At 39.1% G+C, this 17,730-nt stretch overlaps 1 protein-coding gene across 1 annotated transcript in view; it reads left to right on the forward strand.

Moving 5' to 3' along the window:
- spop (speckle type BTB/POZ protein) overlaps window positions 1-17,730 on the forward strand; it is a 96,520-nt gene that overhangs the window by 74,500 nt on the left and 4,290 nt on the right. The window contains exons 6-10 of the mRNA XM_077212220.1: window positions 1,354-1,481; window positions 10,276-10,453; window positions 13,784-13,839; window positions 17,108-17,230; window positions 17,399-17,541. Of these exons, the coding sequence (XP_077068335.1) occupies window positions 1,354-1,481; window positions 10,276-10,453; window positions 13,784-13,839; window positions 17,108-17,230; window positions 17,399-17,541 (628 nt within the window). The remainder of the gene's footprint in view (window positions 1-1,353; window positions 1,482-10,275; window positions 10,454-13,783; window positions 13,840-17,107; window positions 17,231-17,398; window positions 17,542-17,730) is intronic.

Below are 17,730 nucleotides of genomic sequence, written 5' to 3' on the forward strand. Positions count from 1 at the left end.
TTAAATGAATCACTTGTTAAAAAAATCGTGGGGAAAATCGCATCGTGAAACCAGTATCGTGAATCGTATCGCATCGTGAGTTGAGTGAATCGTTACATCCCTATATATTAGCCTTTGTGCTATCTGGATACCAGCATCAGTCTTTGGAAAGTTACTGTGACTCTTTTTTGTGTTATGTTTTAACACGGGGCTTCCTGAGGCATGTGTTTTGTTGCCCTTCTACTGCTCCCCCATTGTGTGGATGACAGTCACAGTCGAGCTGTGAACACAGCCATTTCACACCATGTAAAAACCCCTGCACACACACAAACAAACTACAGCAGCAGATTAACCCAAAATGATTTGAGCCCCAGCTGCACTTGGTCGTCAGAGAAAAGAGGAAAGATGCTTCACTAGAACAAGTGTAACGTTTAGGAAGAGAGGATGTCACGCTTGATAGACTGTGCTTGTCACATACCCACAATGCAACGAAAGCACAAAGGAATCTATTCATCTCTCCTTTTTTTACCCTTCCCCACTTAATGTGTCATGAATTTCTTTTCTCTCCCCTTCTGTGCATGAAAGTAGTGACAGGAGAAATCCTCCTGTAGGTAATGTCGATACATGTCTTGATTCAGCATCACTTTCTTGTATTTTTTTTCTTCATCTTTCTCTTATTTTTCTTCTCCATGCTGCTCTTGCTCTTCCCCTTCTGTTTTCTTCTCCTCCTCATCCCTTCATCATCATCATCATCATCATCATCCTTTTCCTCCTCATTCTCTTTCTCATTTTCCTCCTCATTATCCTTCTCCCTTTCCTTTTCTCCCCTCCATTTCTCCTCCTTTCTCTTACACTTCTCAACCAGATCCTGCTGGTCAGCTAAAACATCTGCAGTCAAGATGGAGTGAAGGTTTGAACATAGCAGCAAAAAAAGAAAGAAAAAAAAAACGTGTGTGTGCGCGCGTGCGTGCGTGCGTGCGTGCGTGCGTGCGTGCGTGGAGATTCATGCAGGTTTAATGTGCTTTCAGAGAAACAGCAGGATAACAAAAAATCACAGAATAATCAGACTGGTTATAATGCAGAAATTAATGGAGAGCAAGATTATAGACCTTGCCAGATAGGTGGAAAAGCCTCTTAAAGAGTATTTGGATTCAGATTAGTCTGATCTGTGTCTGTGAGATGTCTTGCATACATTGGTTTTGCCTCAATCTAATACTTGACTGAATTATCGGATGTTCTGTATTGTTTTGAAGGTTCTTTAGATGAAACTTATGTTGACTTTATAATGATCATGCCATTACAGAGGCCTGGCGCAAGACCGGTGTTCTGTGTTTACCGAATACATTTTTTGCCAATATGCTTTGTTTTGTGCAGAGAGTCAGCGAGCGTATCGCTTTGTACAAGGAAAAGACTGGGGTTTCAAGAAGTTCATAAGGAGAGACTTCCTCCTGGATGAGGCCAATGGGCTGCTGCCTGATGACAAATTGACACTCTTCTGTGAGGTAAGTAATGCACGATCAATCATATGCTGAGCTTCCTTTCGTAGGTTTTTAGATACACTACTTTTCAAAAGTTTGGGTTCAGTCTCTTCTGCGCACCAAGGCTGCATTTATTTGATAAAAAATAGTCAAGACAGTAATATTGTGAATTATCATTACAGTTGTAAATATTTTTAAGTTTTCTATTTTTATATATTTTAAAATGTAAAGTAATGGCTGAATTGTTAGCATCATTACTCTACTCTTCAGTATCACATTATCTTTAATTCTATTATGCTGATTTGGTGCTCAAGACTTAATTTCTTATTGTCAGTGTTGAAAACTGTGAAAACGGAGGCACTTTTCAACAATAGAATTTATTTGAAACCAAAATCTTTTTGGATCAATTAGTACTTTAAATAAAAGTGTTAATTGAAAAAAAATAGTGTCTTTAAAATCAACCCCTTCAAAGCATTGCCACTATAGTCATAGAAATTCAGACGGATGCTTTTAAACGGTAAAAAAACAAAAAAATAAAAATAAAAAATAAAAAATAAACTTGAGATTCCAGTTTTGTTCCGCTGCGCTTTATCTAGCTGTTTTTGAACACAAGCGCCTTATGTAAAAACTCCCAAAGAAATGTGTCTGATAGGGGTCAGGTGATCCTGAAATCAACTTAAACTAATTAGTCGGCTAGTCTTGAAAATATGTTGTTTTACACATCCCTAATCAAGATGGATGAACTCTTTCCTTTCCGTTTTCCTTTTCCTCCTCCTCCTCCTTTCGACTCTCTTCCTGTATCTCATTACTATTTCCTAGAACTTAAGCATTGCCTCCTCCTTTGTTCCTTCTTGCACCATTCTTAACTCACATTTTTCCTCCCACAATTCCAATCTTATATATATATATTTTTTTTTTGCCTACATTTGAGGTGTTTCTCTCTATTTCTTTGTCCCTCTCTCTCTCTCTCTCTCTCTCTCTCTCTCTCTCTCTCTCTCTCTCTCTCTCTCTCTCTCTCTCTCTCTCTCTCTCTCCTTTTCTCCCTCTGTGTTTTTAATGAGGAGAGGGGTCCCATTAGAGGTGGAGTACTTGGTGTCATTGTGACCAGGGTCATTGTCTCGATCTCTCTCTCTCTCTCTCTCTCTCTCTCTCTCTCTCTCTCTCTCTCTCTCTCTCTCTCTCTCTCTCTCTCTCTCTCTCTCCCCCCCCCTTCACCTGTTCTTGCTTTCTCTTCCTTCTTCTTTCTCACCTCTCCATCACTCCCTCACTCCACCTACATCCTCCAGCAGGTAGATTGCTCATAGTAAATAAATGAGCTCTGCACTTTTCTCTCTCCATCTGACAGCAGCCATCTTTCACTCAGTGCAGCCATATGCCACACTGATATCTCCGAGATCCACTACGGCTGCAACATCTGCTGCTAATACATACGTACACACACATGCATACACAAAAGTTAAGAAATGGTATCAAGTTTAAGGAATAGTTCACTGAAAATTAAGATTATTTATTCACTCTCGTACTTTTATGGTGCTTTTGCTGCATTTTTTGAAGCTTGAAGCCTCTTATTTATTGCAATTGCATTAAAAAGAGCGACAGATACAGTTCTTCAAAATTTCTCATTTTACAGTTTAAATCTTTCAAGACTTTTTGTATATTCAACAGGACTACATTTATTTGATCAAAAATATAGTAAGATAATGTAAAGCTGAATTATCAGCATCATTACCCTGGTCTTCAGTGTCACATGATCCTTCAGAAATCATTCTAATATGATGATTTGCTGTTTTATAAGCATTTCTTATTGGCATTGTTGAAAACGGTTGTGCTTAACATTTTGTGGAAACCTTGATACATTATTTGATGAATAGAAAATTAAAAAGAACAGCACTAATTTGAAATAGAAATATTTTACTACATTATAAATGTCTTCACTGTCACTTTTAATCAGTTTACTGTCCTTGCTGAATAGAAGTATTAATTTCTTTCAAAAAGAAAATTGAATGACCTCAGACTTTTGAATGGTATTGTATGTTCCACAGAAGAAAGTCATACAAGTTTTGGACAACATGGTGTGGGCAAATTATGATTTTTGAGTGAACTGTCACTTTAAGAGGACGGAAAGTTCTGTACCTGCAGAATCTGCTTTGTTTTTCTTCACCCTCAAAACACTGAGGGCTCAGCAGAGATGAGAGTGTGATGAAGGGAAGAAGTGCTAAACAATGTTACCTTAATGAAAGTAAAAGAGGATTTGATTGTGTTAGTATTTACACTGAAAGTTTCTCTGTATACTGTACATTCACACAGCATGTGAGACAAACTGATGTGTTATGGTCCTCTGAGAAACACCCCAAAACGCATTCATCGTTTCCTCAGTGTTGTGCTTGCATCTCTACTAAAGTCAAAAATCTCTTTTCACGGATGTATGAGGTTGGTAGTCTCATACATCCGTTGGTAGCACACGAGTCAGCTCGAACGCATACATTATCACAACGAGTTCGGTGAGACGAGAGGCAGATGCTGGTGTCAGAAGGAGGGAAAGGGAGGAATAAGATCAGGTGAAGGAGAAAAAGGGAGGTTTATGGTCAGGGCCAGATTTGAACAGCTTGAGTGGAAATGATGCATGTAAAAACATATGTGTCATCTGTAACTGAATGAGTGTTTAAACACAAACTCTCTGTCAAACATACAGCTGCTCACAAATAAAGCTTGCTTCTCTGTCAGTCTGTATCTGTTTCTTTAGGATGCAGTGAGTGAAATTGATCACAGTTTTAACATGAGATAATATACACAATAGTTTCTGATAGTGGTGGGCATTATGACCTAAATCACGGTATGAGTAATTTTACATCAAGGTAGCAGTATCTACCTTATTCTTATCGTAAGAGCAGCTGCTGTCATTACTTGAATGTGCATGGCTTCCGGTGTCACGGACTTCGTTATTTTACAGTTTGTTGCTTTTCTTTACACTAAATGTCAAAAACATATCATATGTCATACGTTTTGATAGATTATATATATGTGTGTCTATACAGTCATGTGAAAAAGAAAGTACACCCCCTTGAGTTCTATGGTTTTAAGAATCAGGACAATCAAAAAATCATCTGGTCTTTAGCAGGTCTTAAAATGCGGTCAATTCAACCTCAGATGAACAACACTTGACATATTATTACACTGTGAAATTATTTAACAAAAATAAAGCCAAAATGCGTCAAAATGCGTCAGTTAATTGAGGTTTGTGGGCGTCTGTTTATGCACAGCTCTCTTAAGGTCCTTCCACAGCATTTCAATCGGGTTGAGGTCTGGACTTTGATAGGGCCATTTCCACATATTTCCACAGTTTTCTTTTTCAGCCAATCTGTTGTAGATTTGCTGGTGTGCTTGGGATCATTGTCCTGTTGCAAGGCCCAATTTTTACCAATCTTTAGCTGTCGGACAGATGGACACACATTTGACTCTAGAATACTTTGGTACGCAGAGGAGTTCATGGTTGACTCAAAGACTGCAAGATGCCCAGCAGGTCCTGTGGCTGCAAAATTTCAAATCATCACCCCTCCACCACCTCGATGCTTGATTTGGTTGATTTGGCTTGGTTTCATTGGGTTTTCGCCAAACGTCGCACTGTGCATTTTGGCCAAACACCTCTAGTTTGGTCTCGTCTGTCCAAATGACATTGTTCCAGAAGTCTTGTTGTTTGTTCAGATGCAACTTTGCAAATCTGTGCTGCCATTTAAAAAAAAAAAATTGAAGCAGTTTTCTCCTGGCAACCCTTCCAAACCAGCCATACTTGTCCAGTCTTTTTCTATTTGTACTGTCATGAACTTTAACATTTAACATGCTAACTGAGGCCTGTTTCTGAGATGTAGTTCTTGGGTCTACAAATCGACTGCAACATCTGTTTAAATCCTATACTCCAGCAAGTCTACTAATCGACTACAGGGAGTTTACATTAATTCTGACTGACTTGTTTTCTAACTTACCCTGCTGCAGCAGAAAATAACAGACAGACCTGAGTTATCGTCCTTTAAATGTTGTATATTACGGCCGGGAGCTTCTCGAGCAATACTCAGAGAAACTCGACCCATAAGAAAAATACAACCCTCTTTATAGGGTAAGCCAGACATTATCAAAACAGAATCATCATGAGTAATCATCACGCTCTTAATCATCACCTGTTGGTTACATTGTTAAATCAAATTCGCCCTTTTTTATTACCCTTCATTAGTGGCATCAGCAAAATATCCTGTATCATCAAAAAACAAGATGAGGGGTTAATTTCAATAAATCATTTCACAATATAATGGTTAGTACAATTTCATAGTTCCTTTTGACCAAAGTTATATCAGGTAAGAAAATTAGTAGGTTAGAGTTCGTCGGATGGCTACATCCTAGGATAGAGGAAGAAGAATTAATTTAGATTTATTATTAGGACCATGGAAATTTTAGTCATCCTCAGACATAGGACCAAAAACGAAGTGTTAGAACTCATCACAAGATGTTAGTATCATTCATGTCTTTATGGTTAATATCATAATAAATCTTTATTTCATTAAAATCTTCCACACTTTCCTCCTTGACATTGTGTTAACACACCTGCTCGCTCTAGACCAGCAAACTGCCAAAATTTCTGCGTTTATTGAGGTGATCATGATTGCTGATGATCAGTGGCATTTGATTAGCAATGACTGACTGCTATTTAGCCTCTTAATTCCTATGGAAGCAGTAAGGGTGTACTTAATTTTTCACACATGGCTTCTCCATTTTGGCCTAGTTTTTTGTTAAAGAAATAATGAAATGGTGTATTATGTCATGTTGTTGTTCATCTCAAGTTGTATTTTCCTAAATTTTTAGACCTGCCAAGGACCAGATGATTTTTAAAAATGATTTTAAAAGATTTCCATTACACGAGAGTAGGTGTTAAAACTTGATGCTGATTTGTACTCTGCTTTCGCCAAGATAATCACCAACTAAGACGTAGCTTTACTGTAACCTATGCTTCTCCATCCATTTACGCTTCTTTCCATCTGGTGACGTGAATCTCCTTCTGTCTGGTGTTAATAGCTGCAGTGTATTGCTCGTCAGCACACACAACGGCTGCAACCACTGTGCGGTCCCCCCATGACAACCCTCTGGATTGAGCGGAGTAGGGAACATCTCTAGGGTCTTCAAGTGGGCACCTTCCGTTCTCAGTGTTTCGTCGACTAGCCCACGACACCTCAAGAGGGCTCGACAGTGACTCTGACGTCCCAGAGTCACCCCCCTCCGTCCCCCACTCAACTCAGCCCAGCTTACTGACCTCTACATCCCTCCTGCTGCTGAGACCTAACCACAATCTCTCCGCAACCCAACCATACGCGCCAACCCGTTTGACTAAGGCTGTCGAGCCCCACTGGTGCGTTAATATGCAGTTTCAGTGGCAACGGTTCCGTATGGCATACCACCTACCGCCAAACACAATATCTGCCCAACCACCCGTCATTCACGCAATATACACAGGAACGTAATGACTGTAAATACTATACAACCTATACAAATAAACCAACAAACTCTTCAAGTTTTCAAGAAATCTACGAAACCGTAGCATGGCGGCCTGTACTCAGCCAGCTAGAATCTTTCCGTCTCAACCACAGCCAGTTGCTGCTCCTTTCTGCTGCTTCAGATAAGTTCTTTACTGTACGACGCAACTCTTGACCACTGAATCCGACGTCTCTGAGGAACCGGGTTGTAGAGTGTGCCACAAAACCTCGACAACCCACTTCCACTGGATAAACCTGGACTCTCCATCCTCGCTGTTCTGCTTCAGTGGCCAGATGAGCATACCGCAGTTTCTTCCTCTCATATGCCTCATCTACTGCATCCTCCCATGGCACTGTTAACTCTATCAGTTGAACAATGCGTGCTGATCCAGACCACAAAACAATATCTGGTCGTAGGTTAGTGGTGGCAATCTCAGGTGGAAAAATAGAAAAGAAGAAAAGAAGTCTCTTCTCACCAAGGCTGTATTTATTTGATGCAAAAACAGTAATATTGTGAAGTATTGTTTACAATTTAAAATAGCTGTTTTCAATTTAAATACATTTTAAAATGCTGTTTATTCCTTTGTTGGCAAAGCTACATTTTCTGTATCATTACTCCAATCTTCACTGTCACATAATCCCTCAGAAATGTTCTATTCTTTGATGTATAGAAAGTTCAAAAGAACAGGATTTATCTGTAATGGAAAGCTTTTGTAAATAGGACCAGCGAATAATGTCCATTTCTGTATTATATCTGAGAAGTTGTGGGAAATTCTGTGCTTACTGTCTTTTGCATTGGTGCACAGTTGGAGGCGTGTTTGTTATTAAGAGATGTAGTGAGAAGAAACAGTGTGGTAATTCGCTAATTAAAGTGTGTGTAATTTACTCACTGCTTGGTTTGATTAATCAATGAATGCATTATGACCTGGACAAGCTCATTAGCATGAGGCTGATGCAGTGCTAGTAGTCAGGGCTGCCGCTGTCCTTAAGTGTGTATTTATAGATGCAGAAAGTCACCTGGCATTGTTTCTTCTCTTTTTTTCTTCTCTTCCTCTTTCTGTTTTGCGTGCCACTGAGTGAGTGATGAATGTCCGCACTTGGGTTTAACTCAGTGAGTTTTTGTCATGTGTTGCAGGTTCATTCATTAAATTCAGGGGGAGAATAGCATACACAAGTTTACACCCTCCTCCCTCATTAGTTTCTGTGTTTAGATTTACACACACAGTAAACAGTTCTCTCATACTCCAGACAGCACAGAGCTGCTCTAGTGCCCATCTCGCACTGCTCATTAAAGTGATGTGCTCGACTTTAAAGTAGTGATCCGTCCAATTTCTGAGGCTGAAGATAAAGTCTTGTGTTTGTAAACACACAGATTGACTCAGAACCAGTGAATTTGTCAGCAGCATTTTCAACACTCATTTTCTCCATAGGCTTTATTACAATAAAAAAAAAAAAGATTTGAGCCATAGTACTTTATATGAATCATGACATTAGAACACTATCTTGATGTTAATTTGAAATGAACCAAAAATTATGAAATTACAGCGACTGATGCATTAATCGCCTGCTTATAAAATGGAAACATTTACGACTGTAATAGCATTAGAAATATTTTTTTAACAATTTTTTTAACATTTGATGATTTTGTAACTTTTTTTTATTTCAGTTTATGCATAGCAGAAAGGGTAAACAGAAAATGGTTGTATTTCTTGGGTCCCCAACTTGTCCATATCTTGCTATTTTTCCCGCCCTCTTTCCTTGTTTGTCCCTCTCCTTCTCGTCTGCCGTCTTCCCTGTTTTCCTTCAGGGGAAAGCCTGCTCCTCCATTAAGAACATACAAGGGTCTTTGACATTTAATTTCCTGTTTGTGGTGCTCTTTTACCCCCTTCCTCTGTGTCATACTCACTCTCCTCTATCTCCATCCAGCTCCGTCTCATTCTCACTCCCTTTCACTCTTCTTCTGTGTCATTTTAACCCCTGTCGGCCCACAATCCTTGAATTATTTAGTTATTTTTTTACTGCAAACATTGTGGGATTGTGCTAACTGTTTAATTAAACTGAGTTTGAATGTCATTAAGCAGCAAATAAGATATTTCCAGTTTTCTAACGTTGCCTTTACACAGTTCAAATTCAATTGAATATACAGTACTTGTCTTATGATGCCCAAAATGTTGTAAAGAAAGGCAGCTCACAAGGTTTTGAAATATCTTCAGTCTTGAGGCTTGTCTGTGAGGAGTTTTGCTCATTAAGGAAATGTGCCTTATACGGCAATTAACTTGGTGTGAGAACCTGTGGCATTTGTGTGTTATGTGTGTGTCTGTGTGGTTGTGTGTGTGTGACTGTGACTCCTGGAGTGAGATAAATGAACCTGCTTATGTCTGCGGGAACAGGTGGCTAAGTCAGCATGGTGGCTCACCACACACACATACACACACTCACACACAGAGACCAGTAACAAATTGAGGCAATTTGTGTAAATTAAGAGATAACTAGACGTCTGCCCTTGTTGAACAGTCGTTGTAGTGTCCCCCCTGATAATCAGAATCTACTATTTTTGCTGGCATATGGATGTCCTTAAATGTGTCTTTAAAATTAACACAAAGGTTAACCCAGTACACATGAATCTCTCTGTAGTGGTTGATTCGTGTGTGTGTGTGCGCTCATATATATTTATAAGTATATATTTATAAATATATAAATGTGTGTGTATATATATATATATATATATATTTTTTTTTAATACTAATATAACCGTGTCAAGTTGAAGAAAAATTATATTTTACTTTTTCTTATGGTAGTCCTTAAATGACATGAATCTGGTGTCTTAAATTATTGATTGACTTCTGTGTGTTTTTTTAATGGCCACTATTGGGAGAAGGGTGGTATAAGGGTGGTATATGATATAATTCATATATAAGTGAATAATAATATATAGCAATGTAAAGGTGCACTCAGTATTTTTTTAAATAAATAAACTGTGCTCTTTTTTTCTATACTTAGTCAGCGGGCACTTAAGAATATTTAAAATTGTGAACTATCAATTAACAATTTTGTCCAATTTTGAAACTGACGCTGAGAGGAATGACCACTTCTGTTAATCAACCAAGCCGACCGATCATCTCAAAATGATCAAATATCGGCTGATTATTGGCATGATCAATATACCAGTCTAACTACCTTTACAATGCACGCGTTCAATACATGGGCTGATATGCAGGCATCTCTTTCTACTATGATAGTATTGTTGTAACTGCTTAAATACAGATTTTCATGTGCAAAACATTCTGTTTTTGTGAGTTTAGGTGAGTGTGGTGCAGGACTCTGTGAATATCTCGGGTCAGAACACCATGAACATGGTGAAGGTCCCTGACTGCCGTCTGGCAGATGAACTGGGCGGACTGTGGGAACATTCCAGATTCACGGACTGCTCGCTGTGTGTCGCTGGGCAAGAGTTCCAGGCACACAAAGCTATTCTGGCAGGTATGTGGTAAACACACAGACACACACTGGCATGCACTCGATTCACATATGCTGAGATTTGGTCATGCACAAGTTTAAAGAAAATTATTGCAGTTGTCAACTGATATGGGTTGGCTGATTAGTCTAATTTTAGTGTTATTTATTTATATACTATGGTAATATCTATTAATAATTTTTAATTTAATTTTATATTTTTTCAGGGTTTAATTTCAGTTTTAGTACTTGAACTTATTTTATTTTAGTTAGTTGCCAAGGCAACATTTCTAATTTTCTTTTTTAATATTATTATTATTATTATTATTATTATTATTATTATTTTTTTTTTTTTAGTTAATGAAAACTATTTTTAATTGTTTTAGTATGTTTTAGTTAACAACACAGCAGCAGATATTTAAAGTAGGGACACACCAATCCGACGGCAAAGCCGACTGTGTTGTTGCCGCCTTCGTCGGGGGAAAAAAGCTGCTCTTGAACACACCGAGAGAACTACAGCCGTCTGATAGCTAGCATGCGCGTTCAGTCCCTGCGTGTAAATGAGACAACTGTCTATTTCTGCAGATATATTTGTCATTCAAAAAGTGAAACCGAAGCTGCAGGCTGCAGATACACAAACCAGAAGCACAAAGCAGCGCATGCTCAGTTTTGAATATCAATCCTGCTAATCACTTTCTTTATTCCACTCTGCTCATGTTATTATTAAACAATTCGTCTAGGAACACTCAGGTTAGATGACGTAACATTAGAACTGTCTTCTATCTGTACCGTTTTGACTTCTTTGCTCGCTACTATTATTCTTGTGCACTGACTCATTCACTAAGCTGAACAGCCAATCAGAGTTCTCTCTCTCTCACTGACGGCCATGCTGAGTCGGGCAAAAAAACAAAAAACAAAAAGCAGACACCGTCCGACTTGAGCCAACGATGTGTAACACAATGAAAAAAATAGATTTTTCGGCTTGGTGTGTCCCGGGCTTTAGAGACTAGCGTGGCTGATGATGACCTATACTTTATATACATTAGTACATTTTAATGTCAAATTTGAAACAAGTGTACATACAAATATTGACAAATTTATTTGTACATTTTTGACTTCATTAAAGTCTTATCAGTAAATAATATTCAGATCATCCTCTGACTCTGTTCAAAGAATAAGACAGCTGTCTCATTGCCCAGTCAGTCAGTGACACACCAGACAGCTTTTTAGTTTGAAGGCGCCTTTAATGGAAACTGGTTTTACATTTCAAGAACAAATTCATGTGAGTTCTAGAGATAATCAAGTGAATATTTAATGACTACAATGCTTATATCTTGTTCAAAATGGATCATACGCTGACAATGTACATGTACAGGTCCTTCTCAAAAATTAACATATTGTGATAAAGTTCATTATTTTCCATAATGTAATGATAAAAATTCAACTTTCATATATTTTAGATTCATTGCACACCAACTGCAATATTTCAGGTCTTTTATTGTTTTAATACTGATGATTTTGGCATACAGCTCATGAAAACCCAAAATTCCTATCTCAAAAAATTAGCATATCATGAAAAGGGTCTCTAAACGAGCTATTAACCTAATCATCTGAATCAACTAATCAACTCTAAACACCTGCAAAAGATTCCTGAGGCTTTTAAAAACTCCCAGTCTGTTTCATTACTCAAAACCGCAATCATGGGTAAGACTGCCGACCTGACTGCTGTCCAGAAGGCCATCATTGACACCCTCAAGTAAGAGGGTAAGACAAAGAAAGACATTTCTGAACAAATAGGCTGTTCCCAGAGTGCTGTATCAAGGCATCTCAGTGGGAAGTCTGTGGGAAGGAAAAAGTGTGGCAAAAAACGCTGCACAACGAGAAGAGGTGACCGGACCCTGAGGAAGATTGTGGAGAAGGACCGATTCCAGACCTTGGGGGACCTGCGGAAGCAGTGGACTGAGTCTGGAGTAGAAACATCCAGAGCCACCGTGCACAGGCGTGTGCAGGAAATGGGCTACAGGTGCCGCATTCCCCAGGTCAAGCCACTTTTGAACCAGAAACAGCGACAGAAGCGCCTGACCTGGGCTACAGAGAAGCAGCACTGGACTTCAGGCATTTTGGCATTTCCTTCTCCCCAGTCTTCCTCCAGACTCTGGCACCTTGATTTCCGAATGACATGCAAAATTTGCTTTCATCCGAAAAAAGTACTTTGGCCCACTGAACAGTCCAGTGCTGCTTCTCTGTAGCCCAGGAAAAAGACCTGAAATATTTCAGTTGGTGTGCAATGAATCTAAAATATATGAAAGTTTAATTTTTATCATTACATTATGGAAAATAATGAACTTTATCACAATATGCTAATTTTTTTAGAAGGACCTGCATAAACCATTTCGCTGTTTTCAACTGCTCTGTCAGACCAGAAGCGTATTTTATTTATTTATTTAATTTAATTTATTTCTTTTTTATTTCATCTAACTGCCGACCCACACGCACAGGATTGTGGGATATCATTGGCAGCGAAAGACGCATATGTGCTGCCTTAAAAAAATCGACCAGACAGAATTTTTGACGTGATGTTAGGGGAACATTTGAATACCTTCCTACCAATGTATGCTGTCTGAGAGGTCAGCGTTTTCCAGGTTTCACACACAGCCTCACTCTCTCCCGCTGTCGCTCATGGTGAGGCGGGATTCCTCGTTATCTGGCCGTACCTGGTAGTGCTCATTAATCGCCTTGGAGACGGAGCTGATCGGCTGGTGTCTGAGCTGTGATTAGACTGTGTGTGTGTGCGTGAGGGAGAGAATGTTCCAGACTTCACACGCTCCTTTTAAACAAGTTAAAGTTGCCCTAGACAGATCTGACTCCATATCCAGACTTAACAGAGAGGAAGGTCTGAGCCGCCACCATTCCCTGAGTTAATCAGCCAAAAGGTTCGGCAGTTGCACCAAGACACAAGTTGTCGGAGGAACCGCTGTTAGATGGTGACTGAAACATTTCAACTCAAACAACACAAAAGCATTATACAAATAATTTAAATTGATTTACGTCATTTGCCAAGCTTCATGAAAGCAGAACGTTTTCTCATAAAATAGTAGATTGGATTGTATCTTTCTTTTTCAGATTTTTATCGTTTTTATTTTTTCTAAATTTGTAATGTTGTGGTTCTTCTCAGAGCTCATAGAATGAACTCTTTATCAAAGAACATTTTAAAATGCCTTTGGAGAACATGAATGGGGGGGGGGGGGGGACTTGCTGTTGAAAGAGTGGCCTATCGCTGTTTTGCTCTATTATAAATTTTTGTTGTAAGTTTGTGTTGGGTATTAAACAAACTCTTTCTCTCTTTTACTTTCTCAGCACGTTCCCCAGTTTTCAGCGCTATGTTTGAACACGAGATGGAGGAGAGTAAAAAGGTGAGTCGGGTGTATTTTTTTTTTTGGCTCTCTCCCTTCTCCCATTTTCTCTCATTAATCTTCAAAAGCAGTGAGACAACTCCAGTCCTTTTAGGCTGTCACAATCACAGAGCCCCTCACACCATTTACATTTCATGTTGTTTTTAATGCAAGTGTTTTCCTGATGTCTCAATTCTGTGGTTTATACAGTAAGTGTATTAGTGATCTCTTAGTAGGAATTCTTTTCAATCTGGCTGTGTGTGTGTTCGATCTAATGGCTCTGCATTTCCAGAATTGCTCAACTGTACCGTCTTCCTGCTCGTTTTCAATAACAGATCATAAATCAGTATTTGCTATTTTTGTTACGTGGTTTTTTTAACATGGCAGTCTTATTAGGCCTAATATAGATCACAGCAGTGATGATACCCTGTGTAAATCAAGAGGGCGGCACTTTGTTAAATACAAAAAGTGGAATTTTTGGAATATATTTTATATATTCGCAGCATTGTTGTTATTGTTAGCTACTACTTTGCTGCTTGTTAGCTGCTACTAAATTGTTGTATAAATTTGTTTATTGAAATAAAATGAAATAAATATATATTTTTTAAACGTAATTAGATAACTGAAATAAGTTTGTTGAAATACATAGCACTGAAATAAAATAAAGAAAAAATAAGGACACTGATATAAATATAAAAAATAAAGGCTAATTCATTATATGAATAAGTACGGCAATAGTATATAAATAATACTGAAAGTACACCCCTACCCTTCCCCTGACAGACTTCCTGCTCTTTATCCTCCTCATCATCATCATCTATGATATTAACATATTTCACCATCTGCTGATCCAGTATTCCTCTGCCTCCCTCCTCCTGTCGTTCTCTCCATATCCCCACTTTCCCAGAGTTTCATCATGCACCATTTTTTGGGACAGGATGTGCTTGCTTTTGGGGTTTATGGAGCAGTGAGATTTCCTGTTGCTCCTTTTGCTTGTCTGGCTTATTAACTTTGTGAGGGTGTGTGTGTGTGTGTGTGTGTTTAATAGATGAATGTTGGGATCTGGGGCTCAGTTTGCGTACAGGCACGTGTGAAAGCGAGTGTGTCAGATTTAGATGATGGTTGGGGCTCAGTGACTTAGCTGTGGCATCTGTAGAATATTGATGGCTTTGATGCTCCAATAGAGAAAATCTCAAGAGAATAGAGAGGAAATGCCTCATCAGAGAGAGACTAAACAGATGAGTTGCCCTTTATATCTAAAGGAAAGACTCCTGAAAATCTGCACATGAGCTTGTCTGGATACTTTAGTGACTTTTCATACCAGAGCCTCAGGTGTGGACTAGAGTATTTTTGATGACCAAGTTCTTTCTTTTTTTTTTTTTTGGTGTGGAGCTGTTTTGGGAACTGAAAATTGTGTAAAACCTGCGATCTTCATCTCTGGCGGTACATCCACATGCATCGTGTTAAAAGCATAGTTTACTTAAAAGAAAGTGAATATTCTGTTGTCATTTACTCACCCTCATGTCATTCCAATCCTGTGTGACTTTCCTCTGTGGAACGCAAAATATATTTCAATGAATTCTCACGTTTGGGCAAACTAATCCCTTGTAGTTTTGGTCATAGAATCGAAAGCATTTGAAAGCACACAGCCTTCCATTATTTTTTGCGACTTCGCCTCTTAAATTTTACCTAGTTACTTTAAGGGACTCTTCCAGTGTTCACTCGAACGGGCCGTAACTATTAGCTCTGCAGTGGATATTAATATCCAAACTATGGTGAAAACACTATTTATTAGCATGGTAACATGGATCAGCAGTTTAAGACATTAAACTTGTAAGCACATAACACAAGAACACTTCTCTTTAAAATACAAACAAGACTTTGATTATTCTAACGCGCGCGTGCGCACACACACTCATACTTACACTCATACCAGTTGCAGAAAGAATGCACTTATAAGACATGACCTGAATGAACCATCAATCATTTATTTAACCCTTCTTTCGTTTCTTAGGCAGGTTATTACATTTTATGTCGAAGCACCAGTTCAGCTAAGAGTCTGGAGACTACTTGCGTTTGTCTTTGCATTTCTTTGGGGATTCCCTTTCTCGGAAGTCCTTTGCTCGAAAAGGGGGGTTTTCCGGGTTTGTTGATTGGCTGGCGGTCTCGTCATGTCAGGATTGATGTCTTGGGCGGCCAATCACGTGGTGTGTTGCCTGATGGATGGAAAGTCTTTGAAGTTGGAAGCGGGCTTTGCTGTTGAATCGGTGACCGAAATTTTGCAGCAAAACTTAGAACCGTGACTCTCAACGGAAAGAAAAGAAACTAAGTGAGACAAGTTGGATGGCTTGAAAGATGCTGTTCTTCTGATCTTGATCTGCCCCTTCATCTGCTCGTTTACATGTCTACATGTCTCCTCTACATGTTTCATCTAATGCTTTGTTTGTGTCCTAAGATTTTTAATTCTGGGATTCATTAGTTTTGTTGGTTTGCTCAGTCTCAAATGACAGATTGTCTGATTTAGAGCTGGAGTTTCTATGAAATTCTGCTTCTTGGGTCTGGTTCATTCTCAAATCCTACATTACATTTGTAACTAGTTTTTATTATGATACTCACAAGTAGTGGAGTGAGGTAAAACTTTGTGTAAAAAGTGTGAAAAAAGCCTGAGATGTGGCTGTTACCGCACCTTTAGGCTACACAGACTTTTATTTTCTGTAATAGCCTTTAATAAATTGTGTTTTTCTTTTGAGTGAACTTTTTCATTTGACCTTGTCATGTGTCTGTGGGTGGGGTGGTTCCTAGCAGTAGCTGCATTAATTAGTTTAGCTGTGATGGACGGGCTGGGACGGAAAAGCCTTTGTTACCAGCACGACAACCGACAAAGAGTTTGTGCTCCGGCAGCCTTGGGCAGAAGAGAGAAACTCGCAGCACTCATTCCGGAACATTGATCAGGGCAGGAACAGAAAATGGAATGAGGCTTTCTGAACTATTTATTTATTTGCTTTGTGTCACTCTGTCCTTTTGTGTGCTCGTATGCACTCTACGGTGGAGGTCAGTGGTCGTGTGAATTCGGTGCGTTGATGAGCGGAAAAGCCAGACTTCGACACAGTTACGCATTATGCTTCTTCTACAGTTTTAACACCCTGAACTGCATCAGGTCCAATTACATCAGCTCTTAAAACTTCAAAGCTCAGTCAGTAGACTGACAGGAATCTTGAGAGTTTTCCGATCTGATGTTCTCTGAGACTGTATTAAGATTGACCAGATTTTGCTGTGATTTCCTGCCTAGAACCGAGTGGAGATAAACGACGTGGAGGCTGAGGTCTTTAAGGAGATGATGTTCTTCATCTACACTGGCAAAGCACCCAATCTGGACAAGATGGCTGATGACCTGCTGGCTGCTGCTGACAAGGCGAGTATTGCGCATACACAAACACCAAATTTAGCTATGTAAATGCCAAACAGAGGAAGATTTAAAATAAGTGCATTAAAAGTCACGATGACATTTGTTTCCCCCTTCACAGTCATGCATTCACTCTAACATACATATTTTTATTGAAGTGCATGCCTCTGTCTTTAGTATGCTCTAGAGCGACTGAAGGTGATGTGTGAGGACGCTCTGTGCACAAGTCTGTCCGTGGAAAACGCAGCAGAGATTCTGATCTTGGCTGACCTGCACAGCGCTGACCAGCTCAAGACGCAGGCCGTCGACTTCATCAACTAGTGAGTGGTACTCCAGTCAGTAGTTCAGATTTTACTTGACCTGCCTACTTTTTAAGTTGCCCCCACCAAAAAAAATTAGAATGACGAACATTTAATAATGGCAATATTTAAATGTATTCTTATATTACACAGACACAGACACACACACACACACACACACACACACACGCACACACACACACACACACA

This window comes from Siphateles boraxobius, unplaced genomic scaffold (assembly GCF_051911475.1).
Source record: "Siphateles boraxobius isolate OS27281-9 unplaced genomic scaffold, OSU_SipBor_1 66, whole genome shotgun sequence".
NCBI lineage: Eukaryota > Metazoa > Chordata > Actinopteri > Cypriniformes > Leuciscidae > Siphateles > Siphateles boraxobius.